The sequence below is a fragment of the Pongo abelii genome, chromosome 1 (genome assembly GCF_028885655.2).
Source record: "Pongo abelii isolate AG06213 chromosome 1, NHGRI_mPonAbe1-v2.0_pri, whole genome shotgun sequence".
NCBI classification, from domain to species: Eukaryota; Metazoa; Chordata; class Mammalia; order Primates; family Hominidae; genus Pongo; species Pongo abelii.
Genome location: NC_071985.2, coordinates 69,848,993 through 69,874,339, shown reverse-complemented (window position 1 = coordinate 69,874,339; position 25,347 = coordinate 69,848,993). Strand labels below are relative to the sequence as shown.

The 25,347-nt window shown below is 35.5% G+C and overlaps 1 protein-coding gene across 12 annotated transcripts in view; it reads left to right on the top strand.

Annotated features, from left to right (window-relative positions):
* Window positions 1-25,347, top strand: part of CEP350 (centrosomal protein 350) — a 161,097-nt gene that overhangs the window by 107,078 nt on the left and 28,672 nt on the right. For all 12 annotated transcript variants that reach the window (XM_024251622.3, XM_063716813.1, XM_063716811.1 and 9 more), the window contains 6 exons: window positions 3,034-3,180; window positions 5,924-6,081; window positions 15,748-15,947; window positions 19,217-19,428; window positions 21,282-21,426; window positions 24,782-24,942. In XM_024251622.3, coding sequence (XP_024107390.2) covers window positions 3,034-3,180; window positions 5,924-6,081; window positions 15,748-15,947; window positions 19,217-19,428; window positions 21,282-21,426; window positions 24,782-24,942 — 1,023 coding nt within the window. The remainder of the gene's footprint in view (window positions 1-3,033; window positions 3,181-5,923; window positions 6,082-15,747; window positions 15,948-19,216; window positions 19,429-21,281; window positions 21,427-24,781; window positions 24,943-25,347) is intronic.

The following is a 25,347-nucleotide window of genomic DNA, read 5'->3' as shown; positions in this document are numbered from 1 at the left end:
TCAGGCCTAAGTTAGTGGAAGTTTTAAAACATACTCTGTGAAACTCTGGCCTCTAAGACCTTTTCACAGGTCTGGAAGGTCAAAACTATTTTCATAATGATACTCTGTTATGAATTTGCCCTTTTCACTGTGTTGACATTTGTACTAAATAGTAGAAAACAATGCTGAGTAAAACTGCTGGTGCTTTATCACAAGTCAATGGCACCAAACTGTATTGGTAATTGTCTTCATGCCACTTACTTGCAGTTAAAAAAAGCAAATTTCATTTAGAATGTTCTGATTGAGTAGTAAGAATTATTAATTTTATTGTCTTGAACTCTTGAGTACATGTCTTTTTTGTATTCTGCGTGACAGAAACGGGAAATCTATAATCAGACACCTTTGCTCAATACCAGAATATAGTGATTAATTCAAGAAGTATTTGTGCGCTTGTTTGAATTGTGAGCCTTTTTTTTTTTTCATGGAATAGCATTTTTACTTGAAAGAATGATTCAAGGCAACCTGTGCTAATTCAGATTTAAGTGTTTGACAAATGTTTTTCTCAAAAACAAAGAAAGTATCCCTGTCACTTCAAATAAATAACTGACAATATATGTTGCCAATGATAAAATTCAAGCTTTCACACAAAAGTCAGGATTTTGAAAAATTTCTGTTGCCCACCCAAAATAATTTTTCTTTTGAGATTAATGGTGATATTCATGAGTATAACTGTTTGATATTGCATAATGAAGTGTGTCAACATTTAGAAAACCCGCATAACTTAGTGAACCAACATTTTCCCAGTGACCAATGCACAGTGTTAAAAAAAAATCAAGCTAGATGATAAAGAGATTTGCAAAACTCTAAAATATTCTTTTCAGTAAATTATTTTTTGTTTTGGAAAATATAGTTACTTTCTTTAAAATGTACACAATCATTGTATACTCATTAGGGAATGAGAATAAAGAGCAAGTAATACATTTGCTAACAGTGTATTTAGTGTTATAAAAAATGGTTTGATGCTCAGAGTCCCCTGACAGGGTCTCAAGACTTCCAGGGATTCCATAGAGCACACTTTGAGAACTGCTACTCCAGAAAAATTTATAAATGTGCCCAAGAAGACAAAATGTATAAGGCTTTTCACTTACAGCATTGTTTGTACAGTAGTAAAAAATAGACAACAACCTTAAAATCTCACCATATGGGGTGGGCACAGTGGCTCATGCCTATAATCCCAGTGCTTTGGGAGGCCAAAGTAGACAGAGCACTTAAGGCCAGGAGTTTGAGACCACCTTGGGCAACATAGCAAGACCCTGTGTCTACAAAAAAATAAAATAAAAATTAGCTATGCATGGTGGCGCATGCTTGTAGTCCTAGCTACTTGGGAGGCTAAGGTGGGAAGATCACTTGAGCCCACGAGTTTGAGGCTGCATTGAGCCACTGTACTACTCCAGCCTGGGCAACAGAGCAAGACCTTGTCTCTAAAAAATTTTAAAAATAAAAATAATCCCACCATATATGGGTAAGAGATAAATATATGGTTCTCCACTGTAATTTTATGCAGCATTAAAAGGCGTAAATTAGCATAGTGAAATATCAAAAGTGATATCTAGTAAAGCAAGATTTAAAATATACACATATGATATTTATAAAATATTTTTAAACATACAAACCAAATAGTATATCTTTTTTTTTTTGCAGATAAGCACAAATATTTTTAGAATAATTTAAAAAGAATGTGCTGGAAAGATAGATACCAAACCCATGATAGTTGTTACCTCTGAGAGTTGGGGCACAAGATTGCAGACTAGTTTTATCTGTAATGTTTTCTTTCTTTACAGGATTAAAGACTAGGAGAAAGTATAACTGAATATTAACAATTGTTAACTTGGTGTTTTGGAAATGTAGATGTTTATAAAGCACTTTTTTGCATTTTAAGGTAGTTTCAGAAAAATCTCGATTAAAATAATTATAACTAACAAATTTTAATGTCTTTATTATGCTTTATTGATAAGAAAACATTGATTGATTGATTGATTGATTGATTGGTTGAGACAGGGTCTCACTCTGTTTCCCGGGCTGGAGTGCAGTGGCATGATTTTGGCTCACTGCAACCTTGACCTCCTGGGCTCAGGTTGATCCTCCCACCTCAGCCTCCCAAGTAGCTGGGACCACAGGTGAGTGCCACCACGCCTGGCTAATTTTTGTGTCTTTTGTAGAGGTGGGGTTTCACCGTGTTGCCCAGGCTAGTCAACTCCTGGGCTCAAGTGATCTGCCTGCCTTGGCCTCCCAAAGTGCTAGGATTACAGGTGTGAGCCACCATGCCCAGCCAAGAAAACAGATTTAAAACAAATTTATTTTTTAAAAAAAGATTATCTGTTAAATTTTGACAATTATTAGCAGTGAAGTGTATTATCTTCTGCCGACATAGCAACTGAAAACAGTATTCTGTGTGGAGAGATATTGGTACAATGTAGTCTTAAATGTTTCTGGTAGCATTGTAGACAGGGGCAGTCCTTTTTTGAAAGCAATTTTGAAAACTTTTTAAGAACCATAAAATGATTCATTGTCTTTGACTTGTTTATTTTACTTTTAGAAATCTCTCCTAAAGAATTAATCCATGGTATGAAACAGCTATGGGCATTAAAGCATTATTTGAGATAGTAAAACATTATAGGGGCCTAAAAGTTTAGCAGTAGAATAATAGTTACATTAATTAGTTTACTTGATAAGCAGCTATTAAACTAGTAAGTGTAAACGTTGAGTAGCATTATGGAAAAATACAAAATATATGTTATGTTTTAAAATGGGATATGAAATTATCAATCTAATTATAATTTAAAATTAAGAGATCATATTAAATTATTTTAGAATGGTGGGATTGTATGTGATTTATTTCCTCCCTCACTATTTTTTAAACTTTTCAGTATTACTACTTTTATTATAAAATACTATATTTATTTTTAATATATATGCTGATTTTTTTTTTTTAAATATTACTTCGGCCTTGTCTTCTCCCAATCTTAATCCCTCTCTTAACTCTTTAAACCTTAGGCAGAAATAAAACGTCTTCAAGAAGCCAATAAGGCAGCTCGGAAGGAAAGACAGCTGATTCTTAAACAGCAGGAGGAGATAGAAAAGATCCGACAGACCACCATAAAACTACAGGAGAAGTTGAAGTCTGCAGGGGAGAGTAAATTGGTAAACTACATGAAGTTATTATTTGTTTCCTGTCTTATGTTGATTGCCGGTATCTAACCCTGTCTCATGTTCTAAGATGATATTCATTCAAGCAGTATGATACGATAATGAACTAGGATAAAGTTCTATGGATGGGCCAGTCTTAGTCCATTTTCTGTTGCTATAACTGAATACCTAAGACTGGGTAATTTATAAAGGAGCAAAATTTTTTCTTACAGTTCTGGAAGGTGAGAAGTTCAAGGTCAAGGTGCCACATCTGGTGAGGGCCTTCTTGCTGGTAGGGACTCTCCGCAGAATCCCAAGGGGTGGTGCAGGGCATCACATGACAAGGGGGCTGAGTGTGCTAGCTCAATCCCCTCTTTCTTCTCTTATTAAGCCACTAAAGTCCAACCCTCATGACATCATCTATTTCTAATTACCTTTCAAAAGTTCTACCTCTCAAATACCATAGTCTGATTTCCCACTGTCTTAATGTTACAATGAGAATTAAGATTCAACATGAGTTACAGAGGGGAGAAACATTCAAACCATAGCAATGCCCTAATATATAGTGAGAATTTTATTTTTTTTCCTATGGAATATTCAAATTTTGAAAGGGCCACATAGTTCTTATACAATATTAGTTTAATTTAGAATATTTTTCACTTACAAACTAAATTGGAACAGAGGGCTTTGCTCTTATTTATCAATCCAAACATATTCTTCAGAATTAATGGGGGAGACTGTTTTACTATTTACATGATACTCATTTTAGCTATCCCACTTTAATACAACGATACATGATTCAAAGAAGATATTAGACAAAAACAAAATTTGAAACTTTTTTTTTTGGAGGGGGTGGACACGGTCTCACTCTGTCACCTGGACTGGAATAAAATGGTGCAATCACAGCTCACAGCAGCCTTGACCTCCCAGGGGTCAGGTAATCCTCACCTCAGCGTCCCGAGTAGCTGGGACTATAGGCTTGCACCTCCACCCCCAGCTAATTTTTTGTATTTTTTATAGAGATGGGGTTTTGCCATGTTGCTCAGGCTGGTCTCCAACTCCTGGGCTCAAGCAATCCATCTGCCTCAGCCTCCCACAGTGTTAGGATTATAGGTGTGAGCCACCATGTCCAGTGGACCTATTCTAAGGTACTATAAAATGTCAATGTAGGGCTGGGTGCCATGACTCACACCTGTAATCCCAACACTTTGGGAGGCCTAGGTGGGCAGATTGCTTGAGCTCAGGAGTTTGAGACCAGCCTGGGCAACAGGGCGAAACCCCTAGCTCTACAAAAAATATAAAAATTAGCTGGGCATGGTGGCATACACCTAATAGTCCCAGCTACTTGCGAGGCTGAGGTGGGAGGATTGCTTCAGCCTAGTAGGCCAAAGCTGCAGTAAGCTGTGACCACACCACTGCACTCCAGCCTAGGTGATAAAGCAAGACCCTGTCTCAAAAAAAAATCGTTATAGTGTGAGAAAACCCAGGCTGTATAGCAGTATAATTTTTAAAATTCCTAATATGCTCTGCTTTGATTTTTAAAGTAATCTTTAAATTTTGAAAAAATCTCAAACTTACAGAAAAATGTCAAACAGTACAAAAAATTCTATTATCCAGTTATCTGAGAGTAAGTTGCCAACAAATTAACATTGGTACATTACTACCACTTAATCTGCAGACTACCTGAAAGTGGGTGCCCTTCTCATTCCACCTGGGCTCTGACTCCCCAAGTTGGGCTATTCCCATCTCCTCACACCCTCTCTTCCTTGCCCTCTTTGGACTCTGGCTCTTGTGCTAGGAAGTTCTCTGTGGTAAGGCCATCCTCACTGTGCTTGGGCTTGCAGTTGTGTGTGGGGGTCACCTCCATGTGACATTCTTGTTGGCCTTCTTGAGCTCTGATTCCCCTTACTGGCCACCCTCCTGCATTGGATGCCCTCTTCATCCTACTCAGGTTCTGAGACCCCACTCTTGCCCTCCTGTGTCCCTCAGCCCCTACATAGATGCCTGCCTTGCTCTGTCCCATCCAATGACTTTAAGACTGAACTGTTCAGGAGGAAGAAAGGGAAGCTCAAGGGCTCTACTTTTTTTTTTAAACAAAATAAAAACAGTCATGACTGTTGCTACCCATCTTCCTGAAAAGTTAGGAGAATAAATGACTGTTTGTGGGGAAAACATACTAAGCAATTAAAGTTTTACTTTTTGCTCATCAGAAATAATGTATTGATTAATAGTTTCCAAATGTTTTCTTTACAAACTTTTTTAATTTTTGAAAACATTGTTTTGCATAAGGAATATTCAAAGGAAAAAACCCATGCCCTAGTATGATTAAAATAAATGTTACATCTTCCAGTCATTCTTTGTGTCTGTACACACATGTTTTCTATAGTTATAGTGTCTAATTTTTTTATTCCTTTTGAGTGGTCCAACTTTGAAATCTCAGAGAGGATGTATAGATACTAGATTACTAATAGCAGAAGCTTTTTTGGATTTCTTACATTTCTTCTTTTTTAAAATTATTACATGTTGTGATATTCTCTTTTTCTCTCTATATATAAATGGTGGTAAAAATATACATAATATGAAATGTACTAGTTTAACCATTTTTAAGTGTGTGATATATTTTGTCCTTTATTATCTTATTTTCAATTATTGTTATAAACATTGTATTGTGGATAAACTTAATTTTGAATTGACAGTATTATGATGGCTTCAAGGTCCTATTAAAGTCCAATACAATTTTGCCTCTTTTTGTTTGCAGGACTCTCATAGTGATGATGATACAAAGGATAATAAGGCAACCAGTCCTGGTCCAACTGACTTGGAGACCCGCAGTCCTTCTCCCATTTCAATCTCCAGCAGTGAAACTAGCAGCATTATGCAGAAACTGAAGAAAATGAGAAGCCGCATGGATGAAAAGTAATTTGTTTTTTATAAATATCTCTTGTTTAGTTACATTGAAAGTAGTACAACAAATAACATTTGTAATATACTTCACTAGATTGGATTGAGACAAAATATTTTATGGATTCAGTAGCATTTTAGCAGAATTGTTAGATTAACCTAGAAGCCAATTAACTGTAGATCTTATTTATAAAACAATTTTAATACGAACAGGTTTCTTATTTTAAAAAAACAAAAAACAAGACTAGGAGTGGTGGCTCACACCTATAATCCCAGAACTTTGAGAAGCTGAGGCAGGAGGATCATCTGAGCCCAGGAATTCAAGACCAGCCTGGGCAACATAGTGAGACCCCGTCTTTAAAAAAAAAAAAAAAAAAATTAGCTGGGCATGGTGCCATGTGGGAAGCTGAGGTGGGAGGATCCTTTGAGCCTAGGAGGTCAAGGCTGCCATGAGCTATGATTGTGCCACTGCACTCCAGCCAGGGTGACAGAGCTAGACCCTGTCTCCAAAAAAAAAAAAAAAAAAAAAAAAAAAAAGTATCTGCCCTTTCTTTTATTGAAAGAAAGGCATGTCTACTAATTTGAGGAAGCAACTAATGGTATATCCTGACATTTCATCCTGTGACTCTCTGGCACCTCTCAGGCTTATTCAAATAGATGAAATTTTAACCTGGTGAGTAGGTATGAGTTCCTTAGCTGAAAGCAGAAAGGCTGAAATTTTCCAGGAATGTTGATTTGGCAGTCTTAACATTCTTCTAAAATAGTTCTAAGAATTATTTTGTAAAGACTCTTAAAGAAAGCTACTCCAACTTAGATATAGCTCAGTTGTACATCAGTGTTGACCATATAAAATGAAATTTATGTGAGAGTTTACTCTTTGGGGTGTATATTTAATTAAATCCGGTTATAAATTAGCTGCTTGTGGACTCTGTTCTTGCCTCTGTGACCTCCACCCCATATCTAGCTTCCTCGAAACCCATTAAATATGGAAGAGACTCATTAGAAATTTTTGCTGACTACCATTTTAAATTCGCAATTTGAACTACTGCAGATTGAATTTAAGTTTTAACTTGATAACCTTTGACAGTATACCACACATCACCAAATTTAATAATGCTCTATGTTTATATGTTAAATCAATCTATGATTTAGTTTGTTTTGCAACAGTCAGGAGTTTTAAGTGAAATCCTTACTTTCTGTGGGTGCAGTTCTATATTGGCACTTCATTGCAAGAAAGGCATTTCATAACTTAAAAATACCTAAATTGATTATGAAAATAAGTCTTAAAAATAAATACAGTTTTTAAAAATTAAAAATATAAGAGGTGAAACCAAATATTGACAAATATATGAATGAATGTTCCTTTTGGATGATTTCCATGGGATAGACTGATTAAGCCTTCTTCAAGTAGGAATTTATTAAAATTTAGATTAAAGATGCTTTCTTCCTTTCCTGATAGAATTTTCCAGTAGCCTATATGGGCATACTGTATTGTTCCAGCAATCTTTGAATTCAAAATTAGAATAATCTCTCATAGATTTTTATCACTAATTTGACATTGTATATCTGCCACAAATATCTTTGAATTGTAAATGTTGGGGGAACACAGTGTCAGAGTGATTTCTTCATTGATTCCTTGCTCTTCTATTTCAGTAAAATCTTCATTGCCAGTCTCTAAGAATGATATCCTAATTTAACCACCTTTGTAGAAAAAACTGTTAATTCTAGTCTGACCTTGAGGTCGGTCAGTTTCTGGGATGCTTATTTCAGATTTGGTTAAAGCTTTAAAAATCCTAAATAACAAGTTTAAGTTTGGATTTATTGACTTTGTTCCAAATTTTGTTAATTATTTTCATAGACTCCAAAATATTAATCACCTAGAATTTTTGTATTATTCCTCTACCTTTCCTTGACAACTATGGCAATTGATTTTTGAGAGATTTGTCAAGGAGAATAGGCATTGAAGCATTCAGTGACTTTTTGATCTGTTTGAGGCAATGAAATTGTGTTTGTGATAGGAATAGAGTAAAGGCAGTAGTGGCAAAGAAATGTTTGAATGATGGTGCTGAAATCTGAGGATAAGGCCGGGTCTGGTGTCTCACGCCTGTAATCCCAGCACTTTGGGATGCCGAGGCGGGCAGATCACCTGTGGTCAGGGGTTTGAGACCAACCATGGCCAACATGGTGAAACCTTATCTCTACTAAAAATACAACATTAGCCAGGCGTGATGACACATGCCTGTAATCACAGCTACTCTGGAGGCTGAGGCAGGAGAATCACTTGAACCTGGGAGGGGGAGGTTGCAGTGAATTGAGCTCATGCCGCCATACTCCAGCCTGGGCAACAAGAACAAAACTTAGTCTCAAAAAAAAGAAATCTGAGGATGAACTAAAGTATTTTCCGAAATTGGTGGTGCATAGGAAAGGAAGAGTATTGTTATGTACTATTTTTTGGTCTCTGAAACAAAGTAATGTGAAAACTAGCTTTTAAATACCATTTATATTACCGGAGCACCATAGTTTGATCTCCTTCAATGATGTTGGAGTGTCAGCTCAATAAATAGGGAGTCAGTTAATTTCATAGTCATTTGCTATGGTAGACACCTAACAATAAAATCATTTGAACCTCTGCTACTTTGTGAACAACAAAATCATTTGAACCTCTGCTACTTCATGACTAGGAACTTAGTTGTTCCATAGATTTGCAAAGGCAGTCATTCCTATTTTATTGTTATAAATCACCAAAGAGTAGTCGTCCTTCTCATAAGTTTAGCTAGTTTTTAGGGGGAACCTTTTCATTTTATGTCATTGCTTATTGGTAACTTTCTGAACTCTGATTATATGACAGATATTTTTCTGAAGTGATCATATCATTTTTGGCTATAGTGAAAGATTTCCTTTTTTAATATTTTACTGAGACAGTAATGCCTTTGTTGAGTATTAAAAACCATATGTTATATTCCTAACATATGGCTTTTCTTGACCTCTTTGTTGAGTAGACATTTTATAAATGTCATATAATTTCCATTTATCTGTATAGTAAAAAGCAAAAAATAATATTCAAAATGTGAAAGACATTAATAATGAAAACATGTTTGCAAAAGACATACAGTGGATCTAAGCCATGGACTGAATAGCTCTCAATGTTTTTGGTTTTATTGGTAAGTGAAATCTGAGTTTTATTACTGTGAGGGATATTATTTACAATTTAAGTGGATTGCCTATAAACATGAAACAGATATTCATGAAAAAACACCATGCATTAACTGTTCCTGTTTATGGAGCAAGTGAAACACTGAAAGAATGGTGTTTTCTTCATCTTTAAGTGTTTCATTACTTAAAATAGGACACTGCATTTTTTCTTTCATTTGTTAACAGTAGCTTCTTCTTCCATATTATTTATTAATTATACACTTACCATCTCAGCAATTGTTTATTGATTAATGTGTGAGTATGCTAAGTGCTGAGGGATACCAAGATAAATCAGACTTAAGCCCTGTTCTCAAGCTTACAGTGTAGACGGAAAAAAGAATGAGGGGCGGGTTCACATAGAGAAGTATATCTAGATCAATTGCTAAGGAAGTTCAGAAAAGAGAAATTCTTACTGACAGTATGATATATGTCAAGGACATTTTCATGGATGAGTGTACTTTTTTAAGAGTCTCACTATGTTGCCTGGGATAGGGTTGGATTCAAACTCCTCAGTACAAGTGATCCTCCCCACTCAGCCTCCTGAGGGAGTTAAATATACTGTTGAATTAGTAAGTACTTTCAAACATAAAAAGAAGGGGCAGAAAGCATATAGCTATTTTTTGGTTTGATCATTCATTTCAGACCAAGGTAGCATAGAAAAATGAAGCCTTTAGTCACAAAACATTTTAAATACTCCTTTTATACTTCCCAGTTGGCTTACAAAACTGTTAAAGGAGAAAAATTAATGTATTTGGTTTTAAATGATTGATCAAAAAGTTAAGCAGATAAATATTTTATGACATTTCTCTGTCCAAAAGTATTTATTTTAGTGTCTGATCATGTCAAAATCTTCACCATTAATCTAAATTTTAAAAATGAAGGATTTTCAAGAGAAGGCTTTTGATATTCCATTAAAGGAGATATTTTAATTAGATTGTCTTAAATAATAATGTTAAATAGCATTGCCTTAAATTGAATAGAATTTTCTTAGACAACATTCTAGTCTATGTGTAGTAGCTGAATAAATCCTGATAGTCTGATACTTTGTTTTTATTCTCTGCAGGAATTCCTAGGTCAGGAATAATGTGCTGTATTATTTTGTTTACTTAGGTGTATGTAAATTATTAGATAATTTTAAGTAATAGAATAGATTTTGCTATAGAAAATCAGACCTAAGCTACATTTTCTTTTCGGTCAGAACTATCTGTATCCTCATTTATCCTCCTGTTTTTATATTATTAAAGATGCTAAAGTACTCAAAAGAATCCATTTTAAAATGTAAAGCACTATGTTCCATTTTTAATTATAACAGTAATAGAATTAAAAACCCAGAAGGAATAAAATGATTTAAGGTACTAAGTTTTTTATAAGTTTTGTTTTGGGAATAGTAAAAAGTAGTGTTTTAGTTTAGCTAGGTAGTCTCACTAGTTTGGAGATACATAGCATTGCATAAGGATTCACTAATAAAGCAGCAATAATTTTCTTCAAGATCAGTACAAATAGAGCAGTGATTCTTAACTTTTTGGGGATCTTGAGTTCGCTTGTAAATCAGATGAATGTTTTGGAACCTTGCCTCAGAAAAATGCATGTACACACATATATACAATTTTACATGCAATTCCAGGGTATCCATGGACTCCTTGGTATTCTAGTGGAGAAACTAATGATAATGGAAGCACAGTAACATCCTAAACAAATATAGAACTGTAAATGTTTCTTCTGTGAAGGTATTAAGATTTTGTTTGTTTTCAATATCTTTTATAATGAAAGGATTTTTAGACCTAGGAGTTCCATTTAAAATTTAGATTATAATTTTATTCAAATTATAGAATGATTTTATAATCTGTTAGAATGCAGGCCACAATTATATCAGCTCGATGGGCAACAAAAGTTCTCACTTAACGTCACATGGTCTAGCAGTCACTTGGTCTGGCAGTCTTTTGAGGTACAAAATAAGTGGAAATATTCCAACGGAGAAAGAGTCATAAAATGTTAAAATTGGAAGGACTCTTAGGGAAGCCGTAAAATATAGTCCCTTTGTTTTACATGAAGAAATTGAGGCCCACAGAGTTTATGTAACTTGCCTCAGGTCACACACACGCAGCAGAATGGCAGAGCTGAAACTAGAACCCTGTTCTCCAGAGTTCAGCTAGCTAAAGTCAAAGTTAAGTTAGCATATCTGCTTTCAACCTCATAGATTTTTTTAAAACCTAAATTGATGACTTAAAGTTATCTTCATTAGAAACTGATCCTTCTAAATAGTATTTTGTTGAAATTAGCAAAGTGCTAGATGGCTAATTGCTGGAGTTGAATAGCTGTACAAAGCAAGTTCAGAGTGTGAAAGTGTGACTTTAAAAGTGAATTAAGGCCAGGTGCCGTGGCTCACGCCTGTAATCCCAGCACTTTGGGAGGCCGAGTTGGGGAGAACACAAGGTCAGGAGATCGAGACCATCCTGGCCAACATGGTGAAACCCCGTCTCTACTAAAAATAAAAAAATTAGCTAGGCATGGTGGCGCGTGCCTGTAATCCCAGCTACTTGGGGGGCTGAGGCAGGAGAATCACTTGAACCAGGGAGTCAGAGGTTACAGTGAGCCAAGATCATGCCATTACACTCTAGCCTGGCAACAGACCACGACTCCATCTCAAAAAAAAAAAAAAAAAAAAAAAAAGTGAATAAAGCCGGGCACGGTGGCTCATGCCTGTAATCCCACTACTTTGGGAGGCCGAGGAGGGTGGATCACCTGAGGTCAGGAGTTGAAGACCAGCCTGGCCCACATGGTAAAACCCCATCTCTACTAAAAATCCAAAAAATTAGCCAGGCGTGGTGGTGCGTGCCTGTAATCCCAGCTACTCAAGAGGCTGAGGCAGGAGAATCTCTTGAACCCGGGAGACAGAGATTGCAGTGAGCTGAGGTCGCACCATTGCACTCTAGTCTGGGCAACACGAGTGAAACTCCATCTCAAAAAAAAAAAAAAAAAAATTTAAAAAGTGAATTAAGCTGGGTGCAGTGGCTCAGGCCTGTAATGCCAGCACTTTGGGAGGCCAAGGCAGGTGGATCACCTGAGGTCAGGAGTTCAAGACCAGCCTGGCCAAGATGGTGAAACCCTGTCTCTACTAAAAAAAATAAATACAAAAATTAGCCAGGCATGGTGGCAGGTGCCTTTAACCCCAGTTACTTCAGAGACTGAGGCAGGAGAGTCGCTGAACCTGGGAGGTGGAGGTTGCAGTGAACCGAGATGGTGCCACTGCACTCCAGCCTGGGCAACAGAGCAAGACTCTGTCTCAAAAAAAAAAAAGAGCGAATTAAGTACTCATTAATTCCTTAACTTCAAACATTTTAGAAACATAATGATTTCCATACTAGACTAAATCTGTTGTATATCTTATTCTTGTCCAGTGTTCCGTTGCCATCAGAGGACTTGTTGGGGAAATGCCTTGACATCAATCAAAAGCATTTTGTATTAGTCGGCATTTATGTCTCCATCATTCACAATTTTTATTTCTTTCCTGTGTAGCATCTTGAAGGATTATTAGTTCTATTGTGAAGTAATGCTCTTTCATCTCAACTTCATTCAGCATTTAAAGGGCATTCCTTATAGGATGTATTTATATTTAATAAGGAACATGTTTATGGAAAGAAGTTCTAACTTTTAAACTTTTCTTATTCTGTTTTTTAAACTATTTTATTTCCATTTTCTATTAGTTAGTTATTTCGTTCCTCATTCCTAACCTGGAGCTTTTGAATATGCTTAATCTTTAATAGAGGAAAATTATTGGTCTCTGTGTTGGGCTAGAGAAAAAATTTAAATTGTATATTTTTAAAGTTTATTTCACATGTTCCAATATTATTTTACTTTTTGTACTAGGTCATGCTTGCATTTAGCAGTTCTACACTTAAGAGGGTGGGTGATATTTGAATGTTATGAATAGATTTTTTGAGCCTTTTGCCAAGTGCCTTTGTTTTGCATAATATTTTGATAATTGGCATCAAAATAAGTTTATTGTACATTCATAAAGAATGGCAAGGAAGATTGTAATGTCTTAACTTGAAATTTAGCAAAACTGTTTTTCTTGAATTTCAGTGCAGAAAATCAAGGCAATCCAGATATGAATGTGTGTGTTTTTGCGTGCGTGTGTGTAAGTGAAGGAGAAATGAAATACTAAGTTATATGTGAGGAAACAGACATTAAAATAGTCTGTTATCTAAAAATACACATAGGCAAGATTATACATAATTTTAAGAATCCAAGTGAATGGCTGGATTTATACCTAGATTTTCTCACTTCTATGACATACTGATATTACTCCTTGCCCTTCCAAGGCAATAAATGTTGCCTTGATCTACAGGTTATTGTCGTGTGCATGTGAACAGGAGCGTGCTCTGTCAAAGAGAATTAACCTTTCCAAAGGTACTACTAGACTTTTTAATCCATACACACACGTACGGATCTATTTATTATTACAAAAGAAGAAAATTTGTTTTTTTTTCCTGCTTTTCTAACTGTAAAATGGAATGTTCTTCTTACCTTTAACCTTATGATTGAGCTGTCCATGTCAGTTTTTTTTTCTACTGACTATTTATTGGGACTAGCTCACTTTATTAATTATGCATCCTGATATCTTACAGAATGGGTAGTGTATTTCAATATTATTAATTAAGTGGGCCTTTGTTAGATATAAAGCAAGATACCTCCAGTAGGTCCTGTTAGCAGTAAGTTTTATATTGTAGAGGTGAACAAGGTATTTTTGTGTTAATCAGTTTACTAAATTGTATTATTTTCAAGCTAGATTGTGATGGGAAGGTTAAGTAAGGCAAATGTAGTGTTTTAAAATACATGACGAGGTACAGATTAAAAATCACTTGCTCAGGATTATATATGTGTGTAGAGTTGCTGATATACTAGGTTCATGGCCATAATTGTTGTACTGTCTGTTAAAGCTTAATTGAAAACTAATTTAGTCCCACAATGTGCTTCTTATTACTTTACTTACAAATAAGTAAATTTAACTGAAAATATAGATGGTGGTTAAGCAACATATGAGAAGGCATGTTTATTCAGGAATCATTGGTAAGATCTATAAAAATACACTTTTAAAAATGTCACACAGAGTGTAATGCCTGCTTTAACTGAGTCACTTATAATGTTCTTCAGGAAGCATATTAAAAGTTCTTCATTCAGCTCTTACGCTTTCCCTTTCTCATTCTTCCTGCCTCTTGATCTCTTGGTTTTAAAATCTTCCTCCTTATTTTGTAGACACTGCTCTCCTGTTCACTACTTCTTCTCTGTCTTTACGTCTCATCACTGGGCCTCTCTCAGTGTCTGTTTTCCCAACCTTCATCCCAAATTCCAGCTGTATATCTACAACCAGTTGGTCAGGTAACTTTGCACCTTTTTCAGTGCACTCTTTGATAGAGCATGCTCTGTTCTTTTTGTTTGTTTTGTTTGCTTTTCTCTCTCTCTTTTTTTTTAATAGCCTGGAGGCCTCTTGTCAAATGTCCCATAAATTTTACCTTTTGTTTCCACATTAATTTGACATGATGATTGCTCAAGAAGTAGAGTGACAGCTCTTCTTGTGCTTTTTAATAAGTGTTTGTGCGATACATGTACGCATTTTTCTTGGTTAGCTACCACTATAGATGTAACACTAGTAATGTGAGCAGCCCACATTTTATTTAGTTGTGGCATCTACATTCGAAGATGGTTTATTAGTAGCCTCTAAACTAAGTAATTTTTCCTAACTCAGTAATTTCTCCTAACCCTTTGGGCCTAAGATATCATTGACTATTTAAGTTCAGAAATCAGGTTAAATTGAGAATTTGATGTATCCCTTTACTCAAGTAAATAAATAGTTACATTTATATGCATAAAACATGGACTGTGGTACTCAGTGTTCTCTCCGTGAAAAAAAAGATTTACCACTTGACATTGTATCTCTTAGGTAATGAAACAAACAAAACTCATTAGACCTGAAACAAAGCCAGGCAGAAATTTAAAATAAAAGTAAAAAAGGGACATGAACATGTTTTTTGTTTGCTTGCTTGTTTGGGGGCTTTGAGGTTTGTTTTTTATTGTTGTTTTTGGTATTTGTTGTTTCGGGTTTTGTGTGTTTTCTGGTCTGAGCCTTCAGAATAAATTCCTTACATCTTCTGTTATGGAAAAGAATAACCTACAAAAAATGAATATCTAAATATGAACATTATCAATTATGGTTGTCTAGATATTCTGAAGGTTTTTTTCCTGAATATACTGCTATTTTTCCTTTGCTAACTTTACAAATCATTATGAGTGAAACATAAATTCCCTCATTTTCTGAACAAGTTGACTCATGAAAGCTTCTATTATCTCAAGCTTTTTTCAGAGAGAAGAGTAGTATGAATGTTCTGCTTTTGCACAGCTTGTTGATAAGGTGGTGAGTGATAGAGCTCTCAAAGTGATCTCTGCATATAGGTTTGTTCTCTCAAACTGTTCTTCATGGTGTGACCATAGGTTTCTGACAAAGCGGGAGCAAAAATTAATGCAACGGCGACAACATGCAGAGGAGCTCCTAGAGTGGAAGCGACGTTTAGATGCAGAAGAAGCAGAAATTCGTCAAATGGAAAAACAAGCTTTGGCTGCCTGGGACAAAGAATTAATAAAACCCAAAACTCCTAAGAAAGAACTGGAGGACCAGAGAACAGAACAGAAAGGTAATAAATACTAACTCTGTTCACACTACAAACTAAAGCCTAACATAATTGAAAGATATATTTCATTACTTTTAAAAATGCGAGGCTGGGCGCAGTGGCTCACGCCTGTAATCCCAACACTTTGGAAGGCCAAGGCCAGAGGATCGCCTGAGGCCAGGAGTTCAAGACCAGCCTGGATGACATAGCAGACCCCGATTCTACAAAAAATTAAAAAATTAGCTGGGTGTGGTGGTACATGCTACTGAGTAGTCCTAGCTACTGAGGCAAGAGGCTTGCTTGAGGTCAAGGTTACAGAGAGCTATGATCACCCCCACTGTGCTCCAGCCTGGGTGACAGAGTGAGACTCTGTCTCTAAAAATAAAATAAAATTATAATTAAAATGCAAATGATTGAGGTGATGCAAATAATGAGAAAGATGATATAACCACAAATGCTGGAGAAATTAGAAAGATAAAAAAAATTGTGGCCAGGCACAGTGGCTCATGCCTGTAATCCTAGCACTTTGGGAGGCCGAGGCAGGTGGATTGCCTGAGCTCAGGAGTTTGAGACCAGCCTGAACAACACAGTGAAACCCCGCCTCTACTAAAATACAAAGGAAATTAGCTGGACGTGGTGGAACGCACCTGTAATCCCAGCTACTCAGGAGACTGAGGCAGGAGAATTACTTGAACCCAGGAGGTGGAGGTCGCAGTGAGCTGACATCGCACCACTGCACTCCAGCCTGGCAACAGCGAGACTCCATATCTCAAGGAAAAAAAAAAAAAACTTGTAATAACTTTATTCCAATACAAACTTGAAAACTTAGAAAAAATGGCTAAATTCTTCTAAAAAATAAAACTTACCAAAGCTTACTCAGTAAGATAAGAGAACCCTCCTGATTCTTTCACCAGTAAAGGAATTGTACCCCAGTAACTAAGCATCTTTTTACAGAGACTTCATCCATCTTTATCAGTATACTAGATTAAAGCGGGGGGTCGGGGCGGGGAACCTGGTATTATAATTCTTTACTTTTCCATAGAATAGAGAAAGAGACATTTCTCAACTCATTTTATGAGGCTAGTATATAAGTTTGATGTTATGTCCATAAAAGGACAGTATCAGAAAAGGAAAGGCCAATCTTACCTATCCTGAATTATGTATTAGCACACCAAGTTCAACTATATATGCAAATCCTAATACTTAATGACAGAGTGGGATTAGCACACATTAAAAAGTTGATAATGTGGCGAATTACCTTACCCAGATTAAAGGAGAAAAATTGATCATCTCAATGGATTCAGAAAGGCATTTGATAAAATTTAAAAAGCATTTGTGGGCCAGACACACCTGTAATCCCAACACTTTGGGAAGCTGAGGTGGGTGGATCACTTGAACCCAGGAGTTCAAGACCAGCCTGGACAACATGGTAAAACCCTCTTTCTACCAAAAATAAAAAAATTAGTTGAGCATGGTGGCATACACCTGTGGTCCCAGCTACTCAGGAGGCTGAGACATGAAAGTCACCTGAGCCCAGGAGGCAGAGGTTACAGTGAGCTAAGATCATACCACTGCACTCCAACCTGGGTGACAAGAGTGAGACTCTGTCTCAAAAAAAATGAATAAATAAAAATAAAAAGCATTTGTGATAAAATAAATAAACCTCAGATCATAGTAGCCATAGAAAGGAACTTTCTTTACCTGATAAAGGGTATTAACAAAAACAAAAAACCAAACCTATAATAGATACCATACTTAATGATAAAATATAGAAAGTTCCTTTGGATTTGGAGATAAGACAAGGAGGCTTATTTTTAGCTCTGTTCAGCATTGTGTAGAGGTCCTACACAGTACATTTAAGGCTAGAAAAAGAATTAAAAGCTATAAGGAGTGAGGAGAAGCAAAATTCTCGTTACTTACAGTTAGTGAAGCTACACACATAGGTAATCCAGAATTTACATGTTAATTATTACAGTTAATAAGTGAGCTTAGCAAGGTTTCTGGTTATAAAATTCATATACAAAATTCAATTGCATGTCTATACATCAGCAAAAATTGATTAGAAAAATATATTTTTAAAAAAAGATACAAATAGAAACAATATATATGAGAAACAAAAAATATGAAGTACTTAGGAATAAATTTAACAAAAAGTGTACAAGATCTTTATATAGAAAAATTTAGAATTTTATTAGGAGACATTAAAGAAAACCAAAACAGCCTGGGCACAGTGGCTCACGCCTGTAATCCCAACACTTTGGAAGGCCAAGGCACACACATCACTTGAGCTCAAGAGTTCGTGACAAGCCTGGGCAACATGACCAAACACTGCCTCTACAGAAATATTAGTCGGGCATGGTGGCGCAGGCCTGTAGTCCCAGCTACTTAGGGGGCAGAGGCAGGAGGATTGCTTGTTCCTGGGAGGTCGAGGCTGCAGTGACCTGTTCGTGCAACTGCACTCCAGCCTGGGTGACAAAGCAAGACCCTGTCTCAAAAAGTAAAAAAAAAAAGCCAAAATAAATGGAACATTATTCCATATTCACAGATTCAGTGTCATAAGATATTAATTCTCCTTAAACTGATCTGTAGATTCAAGACTATTTACATCAGAAACCCAGCAAGGTTTCTTCGTAGGAAACCTTTGACAAGCTCATTAAAAAATTTATATGAGGCCGGGCATGGTGGCTGACGCCTGTAATCCCAGCACTCTGGGAGGCTGAGGCGGGTGGATCACCTGAGGTCAAAGTTGGAGACCAGCCTGGCCGCCATGGTGAAACCCCATCTCTACTAAAAAGACAAAAATTAGCTGGGTGTGGTGGCATGTGTCTGTAATCCCAGCTACTCGGGAGGCTGAGGCAAGAGAATCACTTGAACCCGGGAAGCGAAGGTTACAGTGAGCTGAGATCATGCCACTGCACTCCACCCTGGGCAACAAGAACGGAACGCCATCTAAAAAAAAAAAAAAAAAAAAAAAAAAATTACATGAAAGAACAAGGATCAAAAAGCAAAGACACTACTAAAGAACCACAAAATGCAGAAACTTACTTTACCATATATCAAGACTTCTAAGGTGTAGTGATTTAAATAATAACATTTGCACAGAGAGAGACAAATAGACTGTGAAATAGATAACCCAGAAATAGATCTGTGCATCTGTGGAAGCTATGACTCTCCTGTTTGTGGGAGGCAAAAATGCAGTGAGTAATAATATGCTAAAAACAATGTTTATCAGTGCAATTTTCCCATTGACCAAGATTGTATTTTTTTTTCTTGTTTTCACCTTCTCTGTCTAGAAATAGCAAGTGAAGAGGAATCTCCAGTACCTCTGTACTCTCATCTAAACAGTGAAAGCTCCATTCCAGAAGAATTAGGCAGCCCTGCTGTTGAATATGTACCATCCGAGTCTATAGGACAGGAGCAGCCAGGGAGTCCAGATCACAGTATACTTACTGAAGAAATGGTTTGTTCACAGGAACTAGAATCTTCTACCTCTCCTAGTAAACATGTAAGTTAATGTATATTTATATGTTAAAGATTCTCTAGAAAAAAACTGTCTGAAAGGTATATTAGCACTTATATTATTGGTATTAATGACAGTGTTAACTGTCACCATACTTGTAACATATAGGATATAACATTTGAATAGAGATAAAGCTTTTCATTTACAAATATATGAATTTTGGCATTAGTGGAGGTTATAAAATCATTTACTGTCAAGTCTGTTAATATTGAGGGAATAGGAACTTCTAAAGTCTTTATGAAAAACAGTTTGTAGGAACAACACAAGTTCTTTCTGAAATTTGTTTTTTCACGTAACAAAAACAGTAAGATCTTAAACCACACCAGAGTACCTTTACTGTAACTGAATTAATAACTTCTGTATAACTCATAGAATAAAAGTAATGGTTTAGCTTCTTAAAGGCAGGTCTGAAACAGTTATTGATTTTAAATTAAGATAATGGCCATTATTAGACTAAGATTTTCTACATTGTCCTTAATTGTGTACTTTATAGAAAAAAAAAACTAGCTGGTAAAAACTCAAGATAGGAACTTAACTCTTTTTTTTTTAAATATAGCAAATAATTAGCATAACAATATTAAATATTTAGTATACTGTGGTATACTAAAGTATACATAGACATTGTTAAAGCCTCTTTATGTTTAAAAAAAGATCTGCCCAAATTCAGAATGGAATATTCTTTGTTGGAGTCTTCCATTTTTATTGTGATAGAAAGAATTAATTATATTTCCCCATTGAAAAGTCAGTCAGGTTCATTTGTGTTACAGCACCTAGAAGATCTAGAAGAAAAACATTTTTTATTCATTGAAGAGCCTATTCAATACTGTTAAAAAATATTTCAATGTCCTTGTGCACATACTTGAAATCAGCATTTTTAGGTTATTAAAGGCTTTTAATAATTATGTTAGTGGTTTCTTATTTATTATATGATAATATTAGACTTATATAGATAATTTACTTGTAGCATTATCTATTATTCTGTAAATTTCTACCTTCCAGGAATTTACAACCAAACTGCCTTTATACAATCTTAAAAGTTTATTAGCTCTTATAAATCAATTAGATTCTACCTAGCATCATTATTGATGAGGCTTGGAATAGCCACAAACTGATTGGCTGTTAAAAATTAGAGCTTTTTTCACAAGAAAATATATCAAGGAAATCAAAACTGGTATGTCTTAAAGTGGTTTTTATAATAAAAGCTAATATTTATTAAGTGTTTATTTACAAAGTACTTACCAAGTACCTTACGTGGATTATCTCATTTAACCCTCGCAAGAATCCTATAAAATAGATACTGTTCTAATCCCCAAGCTAGGACATTTGCCCAAAGTCACAGGGATAGGAAGTGATAGTAGCTAGGAATCAAATCAGGCATCTCACTTCCACCTGATGTCAGGATAGAAATTTTGTCTTTTGTTCTCTTGTGGGCAAACTTCTTATGCTCTGTTTTCTTCTTCCCTTCCTCTCTCCTTTCCGTAAAAGTAGTACATACTGAGTATTTTTAAAATTAAAAGAATGGGAGGAGGGGAGTAAATATCACTGACACAATAATCACTTCTAATTTATTGTAAAACTTTTTAAAAGCATGCTCTTTTATAATTTTTTTCTATGCCTTCAAAAAAAAATGAGGTCTTATCCTTTATATAATTTGCAACCTTTTTTTAAAAATCAGCTTTCCCAGGTTGAATAATTTGTAAACTTTTTTCACTTATGTCTTAACAGTTATCTTAAATTCTTTGTAACTATTATCTTTATATGGCTAGTATGTCAAATTTTAAATAGAGTTTTACAATTATATCACAAAATAGTTTCCATTTGGTTTTCTGTTTGAACAGTCACTTCCCAAAAGCTGCACATCTGTGTCAAAGCAGGAGTCTAGCAAAGGAAGTCATAGGACTGGAGGACAATGTCACCTGCCTATCAAGTCCCATCAGCACTGTTATAGTTGGTCAGATGAGTCATTATCTATGACACAGTCAGGTAAGACTAATCATGAGGAGTTTTTATTTGTGTTGTATTTGAACAGCCTTTACTCTAAAAGGCTTCAAGGAGTTTGTTGACCTTAGGAAGCATATGTAGTCAGACAGTGGTGAGTTTATGTAGGATTGTGAAGAAGATTAATACCATATTGAATATTGCCATGTTGAATATATCGAGTTAGGCATATTCAGTGTATTGCTTTTTTTGTTGTTTTTTAAGACGGAGTCTCACTGTGTCACTCAGGCTGGAGTGCAGTGGTGCGATCTTGGCTCATTGCGACCTCCGCCTCCCAGGGTCAAGCGATTCTCCTGCCTCAGCCTCCCGAGAAGCTGGGATTACAGGCACCCACCACCACGCCCGGCTAATTTTTGTATTTTTTTTTTTTTAGTAGAGATGAGGTTTCACCACGTTGGCCAGGCTGGTCTCAAACTTCTGACCTCAGGTGATCCGCCCGTCTCGGCCTCCTAAAGTGCTGGGATTACAGGCGTGAGCCACTGCACCTGGCCCACTGTACTGCTTTTTGAATTCAGTTTTAGTTTTGAGAGTAAACATTTAGTCAAGGAAACATGAAAAATGTTATTCTTTGTTTTTTTCTGGTAATTGATTGTGTGTTGTACCCTTTTGTTTTCCATGTGTCAGACAATTATAAATCATGGAATTTTCCTACACCCATTTTTACAGCTCTTCTTTCTTCTTTGAGTAACTACATAATATTTCAAAGAGTAGATGTACCATAATTTATTTAACTGTTTCCCTAGTGATGGCTATTTAGATTTTCTTAAATATTTCACAATTGCAAATAATGCTATAATAAACATCTTTATGTAAATATTTACACACACATATATATATGCAGTCATGCATCACTTAACATCCAGGATATGCTCTGAGAAATGTGTCATTAAGCAATTTCATCATTATATGAACTTCATAGAATGAACTTAGGCAAACCTAGATTGTGTAGCCTTACTGTACTCTCAGGCCATATGGTATAGCCTCTTGCTCCTAGGCTGTAATACCTGTACAGTATATTACTATACTGAATGCTATATGCAATTGTAACACAATGTTAAGTATTTGTATATCTAAACGTAGAAAAAGTGTAGTAAAAATATTATGACTCGTGTGTGTGTGTGATATCATATATCATTTATATGTGTGTTTATCATATATGATAAAAATTCTTTTTGTATATTTCAGTGTGGAATAGATTCTTAGGAATAGAATCATTGAGTCAGGCCAGTTGAAGAAAGTTGTCTCATATTTCTCTGTGGAAATTTACTAATGTTTTTATATATTTGCTTTTATGTACGTTGGTGAAAAATTACTTCCAAGAGAATAACATGTCAGTAGACATAAACTTCAATACTTGGAAACATGGGTTCTTATCCTGGATCTCTTACTTACCAGTGACTTTCTTCAAGTTTCTTTGCCAATACTGGATTATCTTTTTCATTTGTTAGCAATGGAATAATGTTTCAACCATCCTTGCATGAGTTATGCACCAAGGATTAATAATAACATTTGTAAGATACTGTTTTATTGGTGACACTTATTTAAGTAAGAATAAATGGTTTTAGAAAAGTAGCTCTGAGGTTTCTAAACTACAGATTCACTACCTATTCAAGATGACATTATTTATATTCAGTATTTGTAGAAGTGGTAGATATTAATGTAGTAGAGTTATAATACCTTTACTTAAATGATGGGAGAGTTTATCAACCAAGCTAATATAATCAGTGTGTGTCAAATAATCAGAAACTCCCGCCTCAGCCTCCTGAGTAGCTGGGACTACAGGCGCATGCTGCCACACCTGGCTAATTTTTGTATTTTTGGTAGAGATGGGGTTTTGCCATGCTGCCCAGGGTAGTCTCGAACTCCTGACCTCAAGCATTCTGCCCACCTTGGCCTACCAAAGTGCTGGGATTACAGGCATGAGCCAGTGCGCCCGGCCTGCATTTGATTTCTTTAGTATTTAAAAACATAAACATTTTCCAAGGCCTTTCATCTAAAAACCCCAGGTTTTTCATCACCTGCTATTAAATCTCCAACCATAGATGGTAAATATATTTTTTATTGAAAATCACTGCTGGCATATACAATTTTTTAAAATATTAATTTAAAATAGTTATTTCGGGGGCAAAATTGAAACTAAACCTGTAAGAGTGTAGTGGTCTACAAAATCTTATCAAAATAATAATAATTTTGGAAGCATATAAGTAAATATTGAGCCTTGCATATGCTAAGGACTCAGTATGATGCCACCACTAATATAAAACAAGCCTAACTTTTCCTAGTATGTCTTAATTCAGTGTCATAGAAGTGACAGGAACTCAGATTTTATTATTTTTTATTCAGACATTTAGACCACACTATTAAAAAGACTGTAATCTTTTTTGCATTTAAGTAACTTCCATAACTAGCTCTTACACAGTTTAACCTGAAGTAACTGATAAAATCCTGGTTTTTGATGTGATGTTAAGTCTTAAGATTTGTGTATGACATTATTTCTGTTGTAAGACTATTAAATGTCTCACTCAACATTAGTGTATGGAAATGACACCATTGTGTGATTGAGGGAGGTGTGAGGAACAGTAATTTCTATCCTATGTAATTTCCATGTGTAGTGAAATAAGCAGTGTCTTTAAATGATACCTGTTTGTTTTCATAGCATGTGTATGACACATTATAATGAAATATCTTTTTCATGATGTTGCTATGAGTAGACGTCTTGTGTATATGAACTTTTGGAGAGAAAAGATTTAACTAGCTTCATTTCAGTTATTTTAAATATTTTGAGAGCTTTCAAAGAAAGATTACAGCAGAGTCTATTTCTTTATAATTTCTCTCTTTTTAATGTGGTATTAAGCCATCAGGTAATGAATCACAAGCAATTTGAAGTGGTAAAACTCTAGTTTGATTTTAATATGACTTAAAAACTATTAAATTATGTATTAATAACTAAGGCAAAAGACAGTTAAATATGATTATCTTGTCACCAGAAGTAATTTCTTGCAGAATATCCAAATTTCATCAATCTAAAAATTTCTCAACTTCCAGCTGCATGTCTTACCAAGACAGTGTATCTCAAGATTTATTTATAATTTCAAGTAGTACAATTAGAAAGTGAAAATAAATAGGAGGAACCAAGCCAAAAATAAAGTGTGTGTGGTGGGCTGGGGGGGAATTATAGGGATTCATTTTAGTAATAAATCTTTTTCAGAAGCTCATATTTTAATTATTAGATTGGCTTTATTTAAATGGAATATTACATTACAGCTTTTTATTAGTAGTTACTGAGTTAACATTATGCTTAAGTCAAAATTATAAATAAAAGATTTTGTATCTCTTTCAGAAACTACATCTGATCAGAGTGATATTGAAGGTAGGATCAGAGCTCTGAAGGATGAGTTGCGGAAAAGAAAATCAGTCGTGAACCAGTTGAAGAAGGAACAGAAAAAAAGGCAAAAGGAAAGACTGAAAGCCCAAGAAGCCAGTCTGATCAAGCAGTTAGAGGTTAGACATAGGAAGAAGGGGGTTTAATATCAAGGCTAATGTGTATGTGACGTCTAAAATGTTTTTAATGTTGTTAATAAAGTAATGGATTAGGATTCTTCATTATTAGTGTGGTGCCACATTTTATTCTCTTAAAAAAATCTGAGGGTATCTAAGGACATTCTTGCTTAAAACATTAAATTTTATTTTATTTATTTTATTTTTTTTTTGAGATGGAATCTCACTCTGTCGCCCAGGCTGGAGTGCAGTGGCGCGATCTCTGCTCACTGCAAGATCTGCCCCCTGGGTTCACGCCGTTCTCCTGCCTCAGCCCCCTGAGTAGCTGGGACTACAGGCACCCGCCACTACGCCCGGCTAATTTTTTGTATATTTAGTAGAGACGGTGTTTCACCGTGTTAGCGAGGA